The following is an 18,858-nucleotide window of genomic DNA, read 5'->3' on the forward strand; positions in this document are numbered from 1 at the left end:
CATGAGGTGAGCAGCTTTGCTCCGCAAGGCCTTCCCACCATGTTGTTGCCTTGGAGCAGCCAACCAGGGACTGAAGCCAGCAGAACCATGAGCCACAAATGAACCTCCCCTCTTCCAACTCATGGGTGCTGGGCATTTTGTCAGTGACAGGAGTCTGACTGATAAGCCTGAGCTGTGAGTGCCCTTGGCACTATCAGCTCGCCAGGCCTGCAGGATTTTCATCTCCAGGTGTTTCTCAAAAATTTAAAAATTTAGGGGATGTAGCTCAGTGGTGCTGCGCTTGCCTGGCAAGTGCAAGGTCCTGAGTTTGATCTCTGGTACCAAGTAAAAAATTTTAAATTTAAAGCCAAATTAGTATGGCCTAGTCACGTGGAGTTTTAGAGAACCTGATAAATCTACCAGTAGGTAGAGATACTTCAGCATGCCTTTCTCAGTTATTAATAGGTCAAGCAGACAAAAAACCAAGACAAAAGGACACGTTGAATTTGAGCCACATGATTTATTAACAAGTGTGATACAATCAGCTCACTGTGCCAAGTGCACATTTCTCTTAAGCACAGAAATCGACTTCGCTAAAACAGTCTAGAAATAAATAAAATCCCACAAGTCTCAGCAGACACTCATGGGTGCTGTTGGCTTCATGGAGAACACACATCCTGCCTGCCCGCCAGGTGATACCTCCAGGCCAGTGCTGGGCAGGGCAGGGCAGTCCTGGGGGCCCTTCTGGGGGGTGGTGAGGCCCTCAACATCACACCCTGCAGCATCAACTCAAAGCCACTGGGGTGCAGAGCTGATGCCCAGCACCATGGGCTGGGAGAGGTTGGGCCTGGCCCAAAGGGCAAAGATTTCTACCCCCACCCCCAACCTGCAACCAGGGCCCCAAGGGTGGAGGATCCTGACCCTTCCCAGGCCAGGGGCTGTGCTGGGCTCAGCCAGGTGACTGCTCACTCTGCCCAGGGACATGGACCCAGATCCCTCACATGCAAGGAGGGCTGGCTGGGGCCGTGTTCACAGGGCCCTGAGGGCACTGGAGAGTGAGCTCCCCAGGGGACACTGGCTTTGCTAGTTCCAGGAAGGGGGGGCTCACACCAGGGACACCATGCACACAGCTCAGGCTTCAATCTCAGGGGGCACTGCCACCACCAGGCCCCTTCCCTCACCCCACCAGGTCTGCGTCCTCATCAGTGTCAGCACACCTGTCATGCACTCCTGCAGGGCGGGGTGAAGCTGAGCACTGCAGCCAAAAGGTGAGTCACAGCACCAAGGCCACCCAAGAACCAGCTCCAAGCAGCTCTTCTCTAAAGCCCGAGCCAGAAAGGCTCCCCAGGGACAGTGTGAGCACCCTGGGGACCGTCGGGGGGCATCTTGGGCATCAAAGGCCATGGGCACTGGAGACAGATGTGCAGCTGCACCAACCGCTGTGCACTGGTCCAGGCCCCACAGCCCCACAGCCCCACAGCCCAGCACATCAGCCTCGCGCTCCTGGCAATGCTGCAGACAGGGCTTGGCCACTGCCACAACAGCCTTTAGGGCTGTGACCCTACTGGGGCCATCTCCAGGGCGAGGGGCCAGGGAGCAGCAGGCGGATCCAAGGTCGGGCCCCCCCACTCAGGCCCACTATCACTGTCAACCTACTTCCCCTTCCAGAGCTCTCCCGGCACCCACTGTGTGGCTGGAGACATCCACCCTCCCCACTGCCCTCCAGGGAGTCCCTGGACCTCCGGCCACTGGATAGGGGAAGCTGCAGCAAGCCCTCTACCCTGGCCCTGTGACCCTAGGGACCAGCTGTGCGATCCTGGGGGCTGCTGGGCCTGTGGAGTCATTCCTACCACGGAAGCAGGCTGCCCACCTCCTGAGGCAGCAGGAATCGGTCACAGGAGTCCTGGACAGGGTCAAAGATGGGACGGTGGCTAGCTGTCCGTGGCCCCAGGAACGCTCCGGGAGCTGTAGGGTGGGGGCAGAAGTGGGCACTTGGAGCTGAGCCACTTCCACCCGCTCCCTCCTCAGGTGACCCAGCCCTGGCCCTGGGTCACAGCCCCCATCCCAGCGTCACCACCTGCACTACAAGAGGTTCACCGTGGCCACCACCTGCTTGCAGCCTGTCACAGCGAACTCGCGGCCGGCGACCTGGTAGTAGCTAAGCTGAGCAGCCAGATGCTCAGCGCGGGCCTGCTCAGGAAAGAAGCCCTCCCCGGCCATCTCGTCCCGGAAACAGCTGACCACATCCCGCTTGTCCAGCAGCAAGAAAGGCACGACGGCTGCAGAGCGCCACAGCGGGTGCTGGCTCCGCAGGAACGCGTGGAGGCGGGTGCGCAGCTCCTCCTCGGCCGCGGCGCCGTCGGGGCCCGGGTTCAGTGCGCGCGACGCGTTCTGCAGTACGAAGCGCGTGACCTCAGCCCCGCCCGCGTTACTCAGCAGCACGTAGATGGCGTTGTGGAAGTGGTGCGCGCGCTGCGGCTGCAGGAGGCCGTGCAGCTCGTCCAGCAGCGCCGGCGGCAGGAGCTCCGCCTCGTCTAGCACCACAAGGGGTGTCTTCTCCTCGGCCTCGGCCTGCGCCACCACGGTGGCCACACGGCGCGCCAGCTCCTCGCGGCAGCCCTGCGCAGCGCGCGGCTCGGGGCAGTGGTGCTGCGCGTGGTACTGCAGCACGAGCGCGCTGTCTTCCAGCACTGCGCGGAAGTGGCGCGACAGCAAGCGGCCCACGTGGCTCTTCCCAACACCACTGGGCCCGTGCAGTGCCAGGAGCAGCGGGCGGCTGTGCACGTGCGTGGCCAGGTAGTCCCGCAGCAGCGCCACGATGCGGCTCACGGCGGCAGGCTGCCCGAACACTGCGCGTTGCAGCGCCTTCTCCAGCCCATCGAGGTCATAACGCTGTGCATTGTCGTCCAGGTTCTCGATGGCGTTCAACACCTGGAAGCCCACGATGGCCACGAGCAGCAGCAGGCAACGCTGAGCGCGGCTCTGGCGCTCCGCACGCGGCCGGCACTTGCGCGAGGACTCGGGGTACAGCACCACGCGGCTGCGCCGCCGCCTCTTGCGCGGAGTCCGGGGCGCCAGCTCAGCCGGGCTGTCGAAGGTGAAGAACTTGGGCTGCGCCAGGTCCGTGCGCGATGCCCCGGGACCGCAGCCTGGCCCGGGCGCCCCAGGCCCCTCGTCAGACTCCGCGCCCGGCTGCAGGAGGCGGCGCTTGCGCAGGACGCACACGCGGCGGCGCAGGCGGAGCACAGCTCGCACGGGCGCGATCACGTAGGGGCCCGGGGCGCGGGGCGCGGGGTTCTCCGGCTCCGGGCAATGCTGGTCGCGGTCCATGGCGAGTGGGTGGCGTTCCGCATGCACCTCGCCCTCCCTGGAAGGAAGACGGGGAGGGGGAGGTCGCTGACTCCAGCCACGGGTGTCCCCACCCGGGGACCGTGGGGTGCGGCCCGGCCCCGCCTCACCCGCTGACCAGGAAGCCGTGGCCGCGCAATGCAAATCCCACGGGTGCGCCGAAGCGGCCTCGGCCTGGAGGAAGTGGCGGGGAGAGGATATAACTATCAGTGGCCGCAGGCTTCCTGGAGGAGGAGTCAGGGGTCAAGACGGCCGGCGCCGGACGAGGGAAGCAGGCGACCCGCCCTGTGCAGGGTCCCGCTCGGCCGCCAGGCGTAGGGTCCCTGCATCTCAGGGGACCCAGATTGGAGAGCGATCCCAGACCCCAGAGGCTCGCAGAGGCCCTGCACACTGAGGGGTTGGGAGGCTTCGAGGCTCTGACACTGCACCCCAGGCTCGGCCAGGCCCCCCAGCCCCACGCCTACAGCCGGGGTCCTACCAACACCTTCCGCCCGCGAACACTAACGGCGGGGCGGCCGGAGTGGGACGGAGAGACAGCAGGAAAAGCCAGGAGGGGGTGGAGCCTCCGTCCTCGAGTCCCTACCCGCAGCCGAGCGCTTCCCAGCTCCGCGTCCCCTGCACAGCTGCCGGCCCGCGACGACGCAGGAAGCAGGAAGTGCCGGGCTCTCGGGTCCTGTGGGTGGGTCAGGGGCTGGCGGCCAGCGCAGGCCCGGGGGCAGCGACACCTGCGGGTCCCCAGGGAGAGTCTGCAGCAGAGGAAGCTCGGTAGGTTTCCGATTCCCGCGGAGGAAGTGAGTCAGGGGTGCAGCCGGGCGGAACTTGGCCTGGAAGGATGGCGCTGAGCCCGGAGGTCTGCCTCCCGGGGACCAGGTCCCCTCTCGGGCTGGCCGTCCCTTCCCAGCCCTGCAGCTGCGCCTGGTGCGGTGAAGGACCTCTCTGTTCCTTCCCCACTCCCCTGCACTCGTCACGGACCCCCTTGCAGGGCCCACTTGGGGGGCAGGTTCCTGTGTCCAGCTGGGTGCCCTCGTCTGGGCCTGGGCCTGGCCCTGGCCTTCCTCTCTGTCCTTTCCCCCATCCACACAAGCAAGGCCCCCTTCCAGTCCCCAGCGCCCTGGACCTCCCTTCAGCACAGGACACGCTGATGGGCATGCCGGTGCAGATTTAGGATCCCAGCACCGGGGAGGCTCTGGTAGGAGGGTCACCTCAAGTTCAAGGCCAGTCTGGGGTACAAAGTGAGACCCTGTCTCAAAAGAGAGAAAAAGGACAAGACAGACTGAGAAGTTCTAGAACCTAACCGGGACAGAGCTCACCCCCATGGGCGCACACGCATGGCTCAGGGTCCCTGGGGCAGTGGGATAAACCTGGGAGGAACCTGGGCACTTGGTGGAGGACAGGCTGGGCCCTGCCAGTCCGCTTGCAGGTCTGTGGCCTGGGCAGCCTTCTAGTGGGAGCCGTTTCCACCAGGCCCCGTGGCAGCCTCACCACCTTCCGGGGTGTGGCCTGTGGATGTTTGTCTCCGGCACTTGCCACTGAGCACAGGTCCAGGCAGTGTCCTGGCCCCCGGCTGCAGGGACTCCCCAGTCTGTCCTGCCTTGACTGCCCAAGGGCTGCTGCTGCAGGAGGCTGTCTAGGTGGTAGAGCAGGGGAGGGGTCCTTCAGGCCTGAACCCCTCTCTCCAAATTTTCACACTTTTGTTGACGTGGGGGCAGAAGTGGGTGGCTGGGCCCTACAGTAAGGAGGTGCCCCGTCCTGGCCAACTGCTTCTCAGGAGGCTGTGGCGAAGCCCTTGGTGGCCCAGAGCCCATCCTGGGGTGAGGAAGGGACTCATGAAGCAGACTGACGGGTCACCCCTGCTGGGCCAAGGGTGGAAGGGCCCTGGAGCTGCCCTGCCTGCATCTCAGCCATGCGCATGCCCCACGGTGGAGACGTCCCTTCCCACCCACCTACCCCACGAGGCTCCCCAGGTAGCGGCCACCCTCCTTCACTCATGGGTTTCCTCGGGACCCAAGGTGTCCGCCTCCTCAGGCCGCATCTGCACCCCTTCCCAGCCATCCGTCAGTCACCTGAGGACATTCACTCTAGTCCTGTCACCTCTGCAGCTCTGCCGCCCCTCCTCAGGGTCATCCATTGGACATGAATGCACGGATGCCTGACCCGGGGCCCACAGCCTCCCTGGTGGCCGGGTGCACCCGACCCTGCAGTTGTCCCACAAGCCCACCCGTCCTGCGAGCACCGCCCCAGCCCTGAGCCCCTGCCTCACCCACCGGGCGCTCTGGCCCTGGGTCTGTCTCCACCTCTTGCCACCCTCCCCTGCAAGTGGCCCTGGCAGGCCGCTGTCTGTCCTGGGCCACTGCCCATGACCTCACCAGTGCTAGGAACGCTCCTGGCCAATCTGCTGTGGGCTTTTCCTGTCTCCCCTGGAGCCCAGCTCTGCCTGTCCGGCTCCAGGAGTGACCCGGGCAAAAGTCACAGCAGAGGGCCGTCTACAGCACCAGCCTGCCCTCCTCGAACATCTGCTCTGGGGCCCCCGCTCACTGACACCCCAGCCCACCCCAACGACCCTCCACCCTTCAAGTCCTTCCTGCACGGCCATCGACAGATGGGACCCTGGACCCTGGGCCTGTGGAACATGAGTCCGGACAAAGCCCTCTCTTCCTAACTTCCCTGTCTGGGTATTACTGGCTGCCAGGACACCCTGAACCCCATCTGCCTGTAACTCACCCTGCCTGGTGGCAGCAGCAACAAAACTAAACCAGAAGCACAGCTGTTCATCCTTGGAAAGGCTGAGGCGCCTCAAACCCACCGCTCCCCACCCCAGCCAGGGGGCCCTGCCACCCCAGCAGGCTGCCTGACAGCCTTGGCACCCACCCAGGGGTGACTCAGGTATGAAGTCTGGCTTAGTCACGGCAGCACTGTGTCCAGCTCCTGCATCCCGATCAGGGAGGGAGGCTGCTCAACCAGGCCCCAGAAAAAGACCAAAGAGCTGGCCTGGCCCTGTAAACAGCTGCCCAGGGCTGGGGCCACCAGGCAGGGCCCAGCAGCCCACAGAGGCAGAAAGCTGACTCGGCCAGGAGAGCACCAGAGGCCACCACTGGCTGCCCCAGCCCTCGTGCCAGCACAGACATCCACCAGATTTATCAAAATGTCTTTATTTACATCCATGGAGACGCCCTTGTGTGAACTCTGCTCGGCCCAGTGTCACAGCACAGCTGGGCAAGCGGCAGTCAGTGAGTAAACTGAGGCAGGGCCCTTCAGGGGAGGTGCTGCCTGAGGGGCCAGTGCACCCCGGGGCTGCTTCCCAGTGGCATCTCCAGCCCCACAGACACTGTAGCCAGCAACCCCTGCTCTGGCCAGCACAGTGCCCAACCTCAGCCCGGCTCAGAGTGGGGCCAGTCGGAGCCCTGCTCCTCCCCTCCTGACCCTCACCACCCACCTCTGCCAGGGCAAAGGGCTAGGCCCCGGGGTGGCAAGTGGGTGCCATGGTGGGTGGAGGGCTGGAGAGGGGCAGCTGCCTATGGGGTCGCTGGGGCCAGGCGCCCCCTTCCTGGCTGACCGGGGCCGTGTCCCTGAGGAGTAGGTCCTGCAGAGCCTGAAGCCTAGAGCCCAGCTGGGGCGGGCATGCTGGGGAGGGGCAGCTCCAGGGTGGGCGTCTCAGTGGCCTGCGCAGGGCTGGGCTTCCGATGGTCCAGCTGCTCTAGCTTCTCTCCGAGCTGGGTGTAGAGCTCCTTCACAGCCTCGCCAGTCTGTGGGCAGAGCCAGGCATCCCGAATTACACAGGAGCACCAGGTACCAGCAAGACACTGCCCACAGGGGTCATCGCAGGCAGTGAGCATGCACCGAGGCCAGCACGGCAGGGCGCTCACAGGCAGCAGGGGGCACCAACCTGGCCTGTGGGCTCCAGGGCCTTCTGCAGAGCCTCCAGCTTGGATGGGGCCACCCTAGCATGCAGGTGGAGGAGCAGCCTCAGCACGTGCCGGTGCACGTTCTCCTTCCTGGAAAAGGCCGCACAAGGCTGGGCCAGACCCTGCTTCCCCCAGGCCCAGCCCACCTGCTGTGGGGATGCCCCTCCAGGCTCCTCCCACCACCCCTGCAGACAGGCCCAGGGCCCCTCAGACCTCTCCCCAGCTTGGCGGGGGCAGCTCCCAGGCTGAGAGGTCCCGAGGGGCGGGCCAGCCGGCACCTGTGGCTCACCTGGGTGAGGCGGTGAGAAAGAACCCTTCAAAGAGGCTGCTGCAGAAATCCTCCAGGGCAAATTCATCAGCCAACAGGGCCAGGCTCCCGGTAAGTAAGTGGAGGAAGATGTCACTGAAGGCCAGGTCGCCAAAGGTCTCCACTGCAAAAACACAGCAGTCAGCCCGGCCCCAGAGGACCCTCAGGTGTCTGAGGTCAGGCTAGGACCTGGGACGGCGAGGTCTCCAGAGGCAGGTGGCTTGGGACCCTCGGCAGAGCGGGAGGGCCACAGCTGGGGTGTGGGCGAGATGAGGCCCCTGCCAGACCAGAGCCCAGCAGCTGCCAGGGCCACAGAGAAGCCACGGACACCGGTGAAACGGAGGAATGTGCCAGGTGCAGCACAGAGTCCTCCAGCCACCAAGCAGGCGCTTCTCAGGAACAAGGACAGAGGACACTGGACAGGCGGGGAAGCCACAGCTGCCAAGGCCGGTCTGCTAGGAACACTGGGAGCCTCGTGTGGCACCTGGCATCACTTGCAGGAGGGGGAGGTGGGAGGTGACAGAGGACCCCTTCGTTGCACCCCTCACGAGGGACAATGGACACAGGCGCTGCCACTGGAGACACCCTCCAGAGTACCCTTAGGGCAGACCCTGCCGACGCCACCTGACTCATGGGATGGCTAAACGTTTCAGGGCACCCTGGCCTCCCACGGAGCTACTGGCAACTGAGTCTCAGCTGCTAGGAACCCGATTCCCACAGCTGACTCCAAAGCACTGCAGACTGAGAGCCCAGAAGCAGGAAGGTAGTGCACAAGTCCCGGCGTGCCATCTGCATGGTGATGCTGAGGCCACCAGAGATGCAGTCGGCCCAGCACCTGACCTGGAGAGACCACGGCCAGCTCCGAGGTGGGTGCCGGGAAGCCCCTTCCTCTGTGGGGTGCATACGAGCTATTCGGGGCCACATGTGGCAGTATCAGGGTCCCGGGCCACACACAGACCTGGCCCAGTGACACACAAGGCCTCACCATGGTGTGCTCTCGGCTTTTCATCTGCTCAGAGTGCCATGATCAGAAATTAAACAAACCTCAAAATAAAAATAACTATAATAAGGCCTGACTTACAAGCACTGGAGTTGTGAACTTTTACAGATTAAAAACAGACCTCAAATTATTAACATTCGTAGATGTAAACAAATCACAGAAATAGTTCCTGCCTCTGCTGGACAGTGCCACAGTTGTGCTGCTGTGTGCTCACTGTACAGTGCAATAGTGTTCAATATGTTTGTGTGTGTTTGGCTTTTTTTTAACGCTTTACATTGTACATTTGTGTCAAGGTGTTTAAGACTGACTTTGTCAGACTTACTTAGGAACGAATCCGACTTAACGAACATTCTCCTAGAACGGAACTCATTCGTAAGTCAGGACTTACTGTAAATAAAAGAAAATTCCACAAAATCCACATCCATTCTTACTAGAATCCACTCAAACATAAAAACAAGGCCTTCCTGAACAAGACTGAAGTGACACATGCCACCCAGGGCAGATGCCTGCCGAGGAGATACGAAGCACCAGAATGAACCAAGAGCAAGCCAGATCAAGGTCATTTCTAACCATACTCCTGAACATCCCCAAACACAAACAGGCCTGGCCCCTAAACATCCTGATGCCCCCAAAGTTGGAGTCCACATGGACCCGATTCTCTGTGGAGCTTGCAGGAGCTGGGAGACTCCCAATCGCCAGAGCCCAGCAGAAGCCTGTGGCACCAGAAGCCAGGGTGTGCAGCAGCTCATTCCAGCAGCCAGGGAAAACCAAACCCAGCTGAGAACAGTATTGGAGGGCGGCCGTGTACAAATTAATGCCCACAGAGGGCTTCCTCCACACAGAAAGCTGGAAAAGGGATGCAACATGCTTGGTATGAAATATGCACAACGCCAGATGGCCCAAACGAGCAGACACCAGGGCCTGTCACTGTGCTGACAGATGCTTCCAAAGCCACCTCCCTGACAGCACCTGTGGGGCCCCTCCGCTTCTTCCTGGCTTGATGTCACCCCCGGCAGTGCTCTCAGTCCTCCATGCACCCAGAGAGCCCACCCCTTCACCAGTTGGGCACCAACACCGGCATGTGCCACACACGAGACCCAGAGCAGGAGCTGTGCACATGCAAAATGGAGCCCCCACCCACCCACCTGCAGACCAGGACCTCCCAGTGCAAACGGCTGCACAGCTGGAGGCCAGGCAGGGCACCTAGGTCGGCACCGTGATGGCACTCACCCAGCCCGGGCAGCAGACGCAGCAGTGCATTCTTGTTCCTCTGCTTGGTGATGTGCAGGACGTAGTACAGCCCGACCTCACAGGCCATGCGCTGCTCCTGTAAGAACCTGGGCCAGGAGAGCACGCAGGCTGCAGTGACCCCAGCCCAGCAGCCACCCACTGTGCCGACCCAGGCCCTCACACCGCAGATTCCAGGCCCTACTTGGTAAAGCTTTCAGGAAGCGTGTTCGGGTATGTGACTGGTGCTTTCTCCTCGGACGGAAGCTTCTGGTCCACGTTGAATGTGTAGTCGTCCACCACGAAGGACATGAGCATCGGCAAGAACTTGGTGATGAGCTCCACTTCCTGAGGAGGGAGACCCTTGAGCCTGTGCCTACCTGAACAGGGGCCCCTGTACATCTTCCAGACCCTCTCCTGGCTTCCTGGGACGCCACCCAGCACTGTGTCCCCAAACCCCCACCTGCACAACCATATGGCCAGCCTGTCTACTGAGACACCCCAGACACCCTGGGTGGGTATTTCCCAAAAGGATGCCTCTGGGCAATGCTGTGGGACCACAGGGGCCCGCCTTGCCACTACCCCAAGGAGCAGAGTGCAGGGCAGCCCCGATTCAGATCTGTACCATCTTTGGCTCCTTGAAGACCTGGCTGTCAATCAGGTCCCATGCCCCCTGACCCAGTGCCAGCAGCCTGAGCAGCAGAAGGAGGTCAGGACTGTCCTGTGGGGAAAGAGAGGCCTCAAAAGCTCACCGGGGCTGGGCCACTGCTGACTCTGATCATCATGCCGCTGGGAAACCACTGCCCCTGGGCCAGATGCCAGGGCCCCAAGACCCTGATCACAGCCCCCATGTGCCCCGGGCCATGCCTACACTCACCCTGGGCAGCGTCTCCTGGCTGACCAGCTCCTGCAGGTGCCTGATGGTGCTCAGCGACAATGTGTTAATGGCAAAGGGGTCACAAAGGATCATAGACAGGTCCCTGGAAGGAACGGCCCTCGGCATTAGCTGGGGAGCCTGGCTGTCCCACCCTGCCATTGTATCCCGCACAGCCAGCTGAAGGAACAGCTAAGCACTAGGCTGCCAGGCCTTGAGGACTGGATCCCGGGAATGGCTTCCTCAACAGGAGCAAGCAGATTTGACTCCAGATGTCTGTCACTGAAAAGCTTAAGGCTCACAATTTATCCTTCACTGACTCAAAGATCTTTCAAACCAGAGTCAGGAAGTGAAGTACACGCATGGTCAGGCTTTGGTTCTGAAATACGGGCCCAGATTCTGACAATGGTAGCTGAGGATCATGGCGGGGCTGTAGCCCAAGCAGTGTTCACACACCAGTCCGAGGATACCAGGAGACAGGCTGGGGCCCCCAGGCCACTGCTCAGCTCAGAGCAGCCAAGGAGCAGTGTTCCCCACACTCCACAGAGAGGGATGGGGTCTCTGGTAACAGATTCACCCCAAGCAATGGTGTCTTGGCTGGGAGCCAGGAAGCCCAGCAGAGGACCCTGGAGTGAGGGCAGAGGGCGGCCCTGACCCTTACCCCAGGACCTGCTCCTGCCCCTTCTTCACACCATCGAGAAATCCCTGCAGCTCCCGGGCTCTCTTGCTGTCCACAAACCGCTCTCGGATGCAGGCATCCAGGCACCACGTGAACTGTGGGGGAGGCAGAGTCAGGGCCAGGTCCGGACCCTCAAGGACAGCCGGTGGTGGCACCCGAAGGACACCCTCTTGGCTTGCTCCACACAGCCAGCACCCAGGGGCCTGACAGCTGCAGGATAGTGGGGGGCAGAGATGAAGACAGACACAGGCCACATCTCAGAACCCCAGCCCCGGCCACACCCAGGACTGGAGGCCCCAGAGAGGCCAGGAAGAGGGCAGCTTCCTGGGGGCCATGCTGGACCAGGAGACCTGCAGACCGAGACAGGCTGAGGCCACCATCTGCCTTGTCACTTGTCTACCACATACTGACAGAAGTGCACCCAGTGCCACCTGCCCAGGTCCAGAGGACGTGGTGTAGAGAGAAGGCACTGCTGAGCTTTCACGGGCGTGTGGGCCCTGCAGGAAGCTGGGCTTCCCTTTCTGGGGCAAAAGCTGCAAGGCCAGGGCAGCAGCAGGAGGACCCCCATGTCCTTGCACCCCACGCACGGGCACTTCAGCCCACCCAGCAGCGAGGCTTGGAGCAGGACGGTGTGGGGGGACCTGAACCACTGCTGTCCCCTCCTCAGAGCAGCCCGGTGCTCACCAGCAGCAGGGAAGCTAGGATGGCCAGGGTGGCCACAGGGCCTGCACCGGATGGGGCAGCAGGAGGGAGGATTGGGGGCAGCAAGGCCAGGTGCTCAGAGAGCCCCCAGCAGGGTCAGCAGCTACATGACAGCAGAGCTCAGGAGTGAGGCTCGGCATGCACACCTTGTGGCAGGGGTCTACGGTGCAGATGTCACCCACGTCGAGGTCATGCAGGGACATGAGCAGCTCGGCCCGCAACGTGCAGTAGTGCACGTTCCTGGTCCGCAGGAAGAGCGTGCGCAGGAACTGCAGCACCATGTCATACAGCTTCACGTTCTTCCCCACCATCTGCGTCAGCTTCTGCACCACCTGGTAAGACACAGTGCATGGTGCCCAACCCGACCCACACAGCAGCGGCCCAGATCTGGCCCCAGGCTCAGCACTGCCCTCCCTCCAGACAGCTGCCCCACAAGCTTCTGTCCCTGTTGTCCCCTTGTGTCCTCACTGTCGGCCACAGAGCCCCAGCGAGTGCCCCACTTCCACAGCATAAGCACTCTTCTCCAGGGTTCCCCTGCCCTCACTGCAGGGCAGCCTGGGGACACAGTGCCACCTGACACAGGGCTCAGGCCAGAGTCCGGCTGGCTCGCGGCTCCCGCCCCTGCAGGGCCACAGCCAACATAAGCTTCCCTGGCCAGAAACAAAAGCCCCTGGTGTGAGGGGACACTTGGGGCAAGCCCAAGACACCAAGCTGCACTCAGCCAGCGGTGAGATCAGCAAGGGCTGCTCAGCCCCTGGCCCAGAGGTCCCCTTCAGGAGCCCTGCACAGCACTCGCCACTCAGGTCTGCAGGCCCCACCTCAGTGACCCTGCACGAGACATCCACCTGTCCCCAGAGCCCACAGGGCTCCTAGCCACCTACAAGGGAACCGGGCACTTCCAATGACATGGCCCTGCCCATGTTACGCATGAACCGAAGGCTGCCTGGGGCTCCTGATCACAGGTCAGCTGGGGACAGAACCCAGGCGCCACCCAGCTGACTCACACTTGGGGACCGTGGGCAGGTGTTGGCTTGGCACTCCCTGCCACAGCACTGCAGTACCATGGAGCACAGAGGACAGACTGCAAAGCTTCCAGACATGGAAAACCAGGCTGTGGACAAAGCATGGGAATCAGAGGCCCTTCAGAGCTACCTTCAGCAGTGCTCACCAGGGAACAGTGAAAAACGACTACGATACTTGGAATTTCAAGTCAAGTCCACCAGTCGGCTAACATCTAAGCAAAATAAATACCAGGTGCCTCTGAACTCTGAACGCTTTCTTCAGTGTTTCTGAGGGACCGGGGTGTTGCTCAGCGGTAGAGCAGTTGCTTAGCCCTGAGGCCCAGGGTTCCATCCCTGGGCCCCACAAAAAACCAGAAAAACCACAAAAAAAGACATTTCCCAACAAAACAAGGGTGAGACCAAGAAAAAACAGCTGGGGGGGGGGGTGGAAGGGCTGGAAACGTAGCTGAGTGGGAGAGCGTCTGCCTAGCATGCCTGAAGGCTGAATCCTGAGGCCTCAAAAAAAAATTTTTAAAGGAGGAAAGCAAACTTGGGACACAAAAAATACAATTAACACAAGACATGGGCAAAGAACAGATGCGGCATGGCCTGGCACATCAGAGCAGGAAGTCTGTGAAGGGCGTGCAGTTCCAGAGCTGGGAGAGCTGAGAAAGAGCCAGGACCCAGGACCCGGAAGGAACGACAGCCAGAAACCTCAGGAAAACTGCATCCCGCACCGTCACTGTCCAGCCACGCAGCACACAGAAACATGGTGGCCGGTCCAGCCTGGGACAGCGAGATGTCCACAGCATAGGACACCAGGAGCACCACCGCCAGCCGTGCCGGCACTGTGCTGGGACCACAGGACGGCCCCACCCCCAGGTGGGGCCTGGAGACTGCCTGGGGTGCCAGCCAGCAACCTGCAGAGTATGGGCGCAGCTGGTGTGGGGGCAGAGAGCCCCACTTCCCGGCAGGGAGGAGAGCTGGAGGGAAGTGACTTTCTGCTCTTCTGCACATTTCGCTGTTTGTGTGTTAAAACACTGCTTTTCAGCGAAAGCTCACCCTAAGACAAGGCAGGCCCAGCAAGTCTCTCGAAGACAGAATCAGCTCACCAGGACAGAGAGAGGCTGGGGACACTGGGACCCCACAGCCCAGAGGGCAAGGGCTCCGTGTGCACGACGGGAGAGATGGGAGAGATGGGAGAGATGGGACCGAGGACCGGAACCAGAATCCACAGCACAGGGAAGGGACAGCGGGGCATGCACACCCTCCCCTCCCCCGAGGGGCCACTCCACCTGGCGCGGAGCCGAGAGCCCAGCCGGAGCCACCAGCCACATGGGGCTCTTTGGTGCTATGAGCATGGAAGACTCACCACACTGTAAAATTAGTGAGTCCTCAGATAACACCTCAGTAACAATCATTCACACGAATTACAAATCAAAACATAGAACTTTTGATACATTAGTTTAAGGAAAAGGTATTAAAATGGATCTCATTTACTTTTTTTTTCCCAATACGGGGATTAAACCCAAGGCCTTCAGACCTTTTCTTGTATATTTTACACTGAGACAAGGTCCCACTAAATTGCCTAGGTTATACTCAAACATGCAATCCCCCTGCCTCAGCTTGCTGAGTGGCTGGGATTACAGGGGTGCACCACCATACACCGCTCATCTACCCTCTTCTCCGTCAATGTGGATAACAGGAAACTCTGAATGACACACATAACTTATCTGTTTCCTTTTACTAACTGGTACTAAAGTTAACTAATTAGGTCAGGTGTAGTGTCACAAACGTATAATCCCAGCACTCAAGAGGCTGAAGCAGAGGAACTGCTGCAAGTTCACAGCCAGCCTGGGCTACATCCTGAGTTCAAGACTAGCCCAAACTACATAGTGAAACCCTGTCTCAAACATAACAAAAAGAAAGAAAGACAGACAGACAGACAGGAAGGAAGAAAGACAGACAGACAGACAGGGAGACAGGGACGGAGGGAGGGAGGGAGGGAGAGAGAGAGAGAGAGAGAAAAGGAAGAGGGGCCGGGGATTTAGCTCAGTGGTTCTGCTGCCTGCCTAGCAAGCGCAAAGACCAGAATTCGATCCCCAGTACCAAAAAAAGCCCCAAACAAATAAAAAGGTGAGCTTAATGGCATTAGTAATAGGTGGAAACTTCCATTCAGGGTGTTCTAAAGCGTGAAAAATGAAATATTCAAGCACACCACATTAACAAACTACTTAGACCTGAAAGCTTAAGTACCAGCTTGCTTTTTGAAATAGTGTACAGCTGTCCTTTTACATCAATGGCCTCTATCCATAGACTTTACCCTTATTCATGTATCACTTCACTGAAATGCAAAACACACACAAACTTAAAAGCAACCAAGCTCTGTGGCTATATGCGGGAGTCCACACTCCAGGAGAACAACTCCACCCTCACCGGGGAGGGGCAGCCAGGGAAGAGTCCCGCCACACAGCCTTGAAGTGCTCCGACTGAGCTCCCACAGCCCTCACCTCACCCTGGCGTCTGGTCTTGGGGGAAGGACTGAAGAAGTTGTGCAGGACAGAGAGCTCCGTGCTGAAGAGTGAGTTTTCCTTCTCCAGTATGTACTGCTTCAGCAGTGGAGACACCTCATCTCCAAAGAGCGCCTGGTTGTCCTGCCAGATCTGCCGCTTCACCTCTACTGCACAGGCTCGGTACAGCTCCTTATCAGCCATGACCAGCTTCAGCTTCTTCTCAGGAACCTACACAAAAAGCACCACAGCACCCAAGGCCTCCTTCAAGACAGGCCAAGGCCCTCAGCTGTCGGGAGACGGCCGAGCCCCGCCCACCCACAGGTGCACCGGTACAGCCCCCCAGGCCCCAGAGGATGCAGACAGACATGCTCAATACCCATAGCTCTCCCAGAATAAGCCCCAAGCTCCAACATGAGTGCAAGCTTCTGTCTCCATGAGGCTTGCCCGGGAAAAGACCACACAGAGGAGGTCCCAGGGACCAGCGCTCAGGCAGGCAGCTCGTCAAGTCTTCCCCAAGCTCAGCAGCTGCCTGGACCAGTGCAGGCTCACTTTGGCCAACCAAAAGCGACTGGACAGGCAAGTGGGCAGGCTGGCCAAACTACAGCAGGCCACAGAGATCCTGGCCTGCCCGGAGGGTGAGCCCCAGGGCTCCCACCTTTGGCAGATGTTTCATGACACACATCACCACTGGCTGCAGGGAGGGCATCTTGACCAGGGAAAAGCTCTTCTCCAGCAAGTCTTCCAGCTTCTTGTACCTAGAAAGACGTGTGCGACTGAAGGGATTGATCTCCACGTGCAGAACACCCTGGGGGGGAGGGGTCTCACGCACAGTCCTGGGTCACCTCTACAACCTTAAACGCTCCCCAGGCAACTGGGGGCTGAGAGGCGGCCGCACAGCTCCCCTCACCACTTGCAGGGTGAGACTGACCTCTCCTCAGCCTTTCCCTCCGAGGCGATGGCTGACACCCGCTCCAGCAGCTTGTCCCGCAGCTCATCGAACACCGACTGGTGGAACTCCAGCCGTGGAGTCCCGTGCAGGTCCAAGAAGGGCAGAGCTGACTGCAGGGAGGGCAGCAGCACACCATTCTCTGTCTGAGGAAGCAGAGGGACAGTGCGCACGGGTTCTGCTGAGAGAAACCTCAGCCGCAGGTGCCCATGCCTGCCTGGGCACTCCGAGTGCCCCAAGTACACAGAGGGGCACCCCGGGTCTCCCGAGTACACAGAGGGGCAAGTCCACGGATGTCCTGAGTTCATAGAACGGCACCAGGGCCACGGATGTCCCAGCGGCGCCGGCGGAAGCCGCGAACACCAGAGAGCACCCCGAGTCCCGCAGTGGGCGCCTGGCTCGGAGGCCCCGGCACCTCCCCGCAGGGGCAGACACGCCGTCGGGGACCCACCTGGAATTGCTCGATGGCCTTAAGCGGCTCGGTGCAGTTGGTCAGGGTCTCCTTCAGGTCCTCACCATTGGCCACACCCAGGTCCTGCAGCCCCGCGAACATGGCCGAGGCCCCAGCCCCCGCCTGGCTCGGCGCACCATCGCTGCTCCGCTCCCCAGGCGGCGCCGCGGACGCCCCCGAAGCCCGCTCCCCAGGACCTCGGGGGCCACCCGAGCCCCGCTCCCCCGCAGCCTCCAGCTCGGCCAGGTCGCGCCCCCAGCGCGGCTCCTCCTGGGCCCGCACCGCCCACTTCCGCCCCGCACGGCCTCCCGCCAACTCACCCCCCGGAAATGCCACCGCCGGCGCGCACAGGTTCCGGACTGTGGCGCATTACCCGGACCTGCTGGAGCGACACCGTGCGAAGGGCGGCACCCAAGTGACGCTCGGGCTGTAGCACGGCCCCGCCCACTCCGGCCGTTCCACCCCCTTCTGCCTGGTTAAGTCTGGCGGCCTGTGCGGCCGGCACCCTGTTAGGGATTTCGGAACTGACATTTTATCCAAGGGAATTTTCTTTATTCTTGTAATCACGAACTCTACTGATGATCTCACAGCAGCCTCCATGACGTGGCGCTTCACTGCCCGACAAACTCCCTGCACCTGGGTCCAGGTGTGAGGCATAGGTGTGGGATAAAGTGCGTGACCTTGACGCTTTCCAGAACTTGGCTTTCTCCAGGTGAACCGAGACAAAGCTCACCCCCTAGGCTTGCCATAAACTAAAGTCTAAATGTGCCTCCAGGCCGGGGGTTTAGCTCAGTGGTTCCGCAGCCTCTTTTGAAAGCGCAAAGTCCCAAGTTCCATCCCCAGTACCAAAAAAAAAAGTGCCTCCAGGGGTACCAAGGGTCCCAGCAAAGCTGGCCTTTGGGTACACAGCCACTGTGCTCCTCACAGAGATGTTAGGATCTACCCATTGGACTACCCAATGTGGGCCTCCTTGAGCTGGAAGCCAGGTCCAGGCTCCATGGCATCCTGTCCTCTGCAGGACGAGAAGCTGGGTCCTGTTGCCAAGAGTGCAGGCACTGAGCCTCCTGTGTCCTCAGGCTCAGCCACACGAACCACCACACCTCCTCCTTTTCTTGTCCCTTTGCTACTGGGGTTTGCCCTGCTAGAAACTCCTTCTCTGATGCCCAGCAAACTCTCCCTCAGCCTTGAGAGCTCCTCCCCCTCCTGCCCAGCTTCGAGTCTTCGAGGTACCTGGTGGTGCAGCAATAACCAGGACTGTTTCATCTGAGGCCAAGTGCCCAGAGCCAGGGCTCCCTGAGGTCCTTCACAGCTGCTTCCAGACAGCTGATCAGCCGAGTGTTGAAGGTCCCACTGCCCCTATTCCCCAGGGCATGGGAGTCTGAACCCAGCTGGGCATGGAGGACACAGGTGCTGGCACCTGCCAGCAACTGGGCCAGAACCTGGGCAGGGCTGGGGCTGGGAGATGGAGGAGATCTCACCAGCTGCAGATGAGGCACCTGCAGAGTGGCCCCCTGGGTAGGACAGCAGGGGAGTGGTGATGAGGGGACCCACAACCACACTGCTGCTACAGACAGGGCAGGGGCCCCGACGCATGAAGGCCCAGGGAAGGCCCCTTGCTGACTTGGCCTGCACAGCCTTGGCCAGAGTTCTCAGGGCCCATGCTGGACGTTCAGGCCAAGGCCTCGGGAAATGGGGCCCAGCCTTGATGAGCCACCTCCCTGGCAGCTGGGCAGGCTGACTCTGCCCTGACCCTCAAGACAGCAGTCCCTCCTGGGCTCAGCAAGCAGCCTGACCTGAGGGTAGCAGGGCAGCTGGGCCAGTTCCCTTGGGGCGGCATGGTCAGGAAGAGGTGTCTTCCTCAGCCCATCCTGTCCCAGGCCTGGAATCTCCAGGTCAGCCCCAGGCTGCCACACCAGTCCCTACAGAGGA

At 60.9% G+C, this 18,858-nt stretch overlaps 2 protein-coding genes across 7 annotated transcripts; both read right to left on the reverse strand.

Annotated features, from left to right (window-relative positions):
* Positions 1-475: 475 nt before the first annotated feature.
* Tor4a (torsin family 4 member A) lies at positions 476-5,858 on the reverse strand. 4 transcript variants are annotated; one of them, XM_021261608.2, is made up of 3 exons: positions 3,911-5,858; positions 3,438-3,551; positions 476-3,346 (listed from the first exon to the last, which is right to left on the reverse strand). In XM_021261608.2, exon 3 carries the CDS (start codon positions 3,307-3,309, stop codon positions 2,062-2,064), a length of 1,248 nt encoding a protein of 415 aa, XP_021117267.1. In that variant the 5' UTR covers positions 3,310-3,346; positions 3,438-3,551; positions 3,911-5,858; the 3' UTR covers positions 476-2,061. The 4 variants fall into 4 exon arrangements, with proteins under 4 accessions (XP_021117267.1, XP_021117265.1, XP_004848795.1 ...); XM_021261606.2 differs by having other exon boundaries at positions 3,438-3,501; positions 3,911-4,592; XM_004848738.3 differs by lacking the exon at positions 3,438-3,551 and having other exon boundaries at positions 3,911-5,857.
* Positions 5,859-6,460: 602 nt separating this feature from the next.
* On the reverse strand, positions 6,461-18,741 carry Nelfb (negative elongation factor complex member B). 3 transcript variants are annotated; one of them, XM_087182619.1, is made up of 13 exons: positions 16,930-18,741; positions 16,461-16,624; positions 16,188-16,287; positions 15,530-15,760; positions 12,165-12,350; positions 11,299-11,411; positions 10,641-10,743; positions 10,389-10,484; positions 9,969-10,111; positions 9,767-9,873; positions 7,519-7,660; positions 7,211-7,265; positions 6,461-7,070 (listed from the first exon to the last, which is right to left on the reverse strand). In XM_087182619.1, the coding sequence occupies exons 1-13, from the start codon at positions 17,029-17,031 to the stop codon at positions 6,924-6,926; spliced, it is 1,689 nt and encodes a 562-aa protein (XP_087038745.1). In that variant the 5' UTR covers positions 17,032-18,741; the 3' UTR covers positions 6,461-6,923. The 3 variants fall into 3 exon arrangements, with proteins under 3 accessions (XP_087038745.1, XP_004848800.3, XP_087038746.1); XM_004848743.4 differs by having other exon boundaries at positions 7,211-7,319; XM_087182620.1 differs by lacking the exon at positions 10,389-10,484 and having other exon boundaries at positions 7,211-7,319.
* Between the last annotated feature and the right edge of the window lie 117 nt (positions 18,742-18,858).

The sequence above is a fragment of the Heterocephalus glaber genome, unplaced genomic scaffold (assembly GCF_053883595.1).
Source record: "Heterocephalus glaber isolate CG9 unplaced genomic scaffold, H.glaber_assembly_v1.0 deba00001479, whole genome shotgun sequence".
Lineage (NCBI taxonomy): Eukaryota > Metazoa > Chordata > Mammalia > Rodentia > Bathyergidae > Heterocephalus > Heterocephalus glaber.

Bases quoted from the DNA above. Each gene is read 5' to 3' on its own strand.
- Nelfb (XM_004848743.4), bottom strand. From the start codon at position 17,031: ATGTTCGCGGGGCTGCAGGACCTGGGTGTGGCCAATGGTGAGGACCTG. The intron at 16,625-16,929 runs GTGGGTCCCCGA...CTGCTTCCTCAG, and splicing joins AGGCCATCGAGCAATTCCAG to ACAGAGAATGGTGTGCTGCT. The intron at 7,071-7,210 runs GTTGGTGCCCCC...CTCTGCCCACAG, and splicing joins CCCTGGAGCCCACAGGCCAG to ACTGGCGAGGCTGTGAAGGA.
- Tor4a (XM_021261608.2), bottom strand. From the start codon at position 3,309: ATGGACCGCGACCAGCATTGCCCGGAGCCGGAGAACCCCGCGCCCCGC.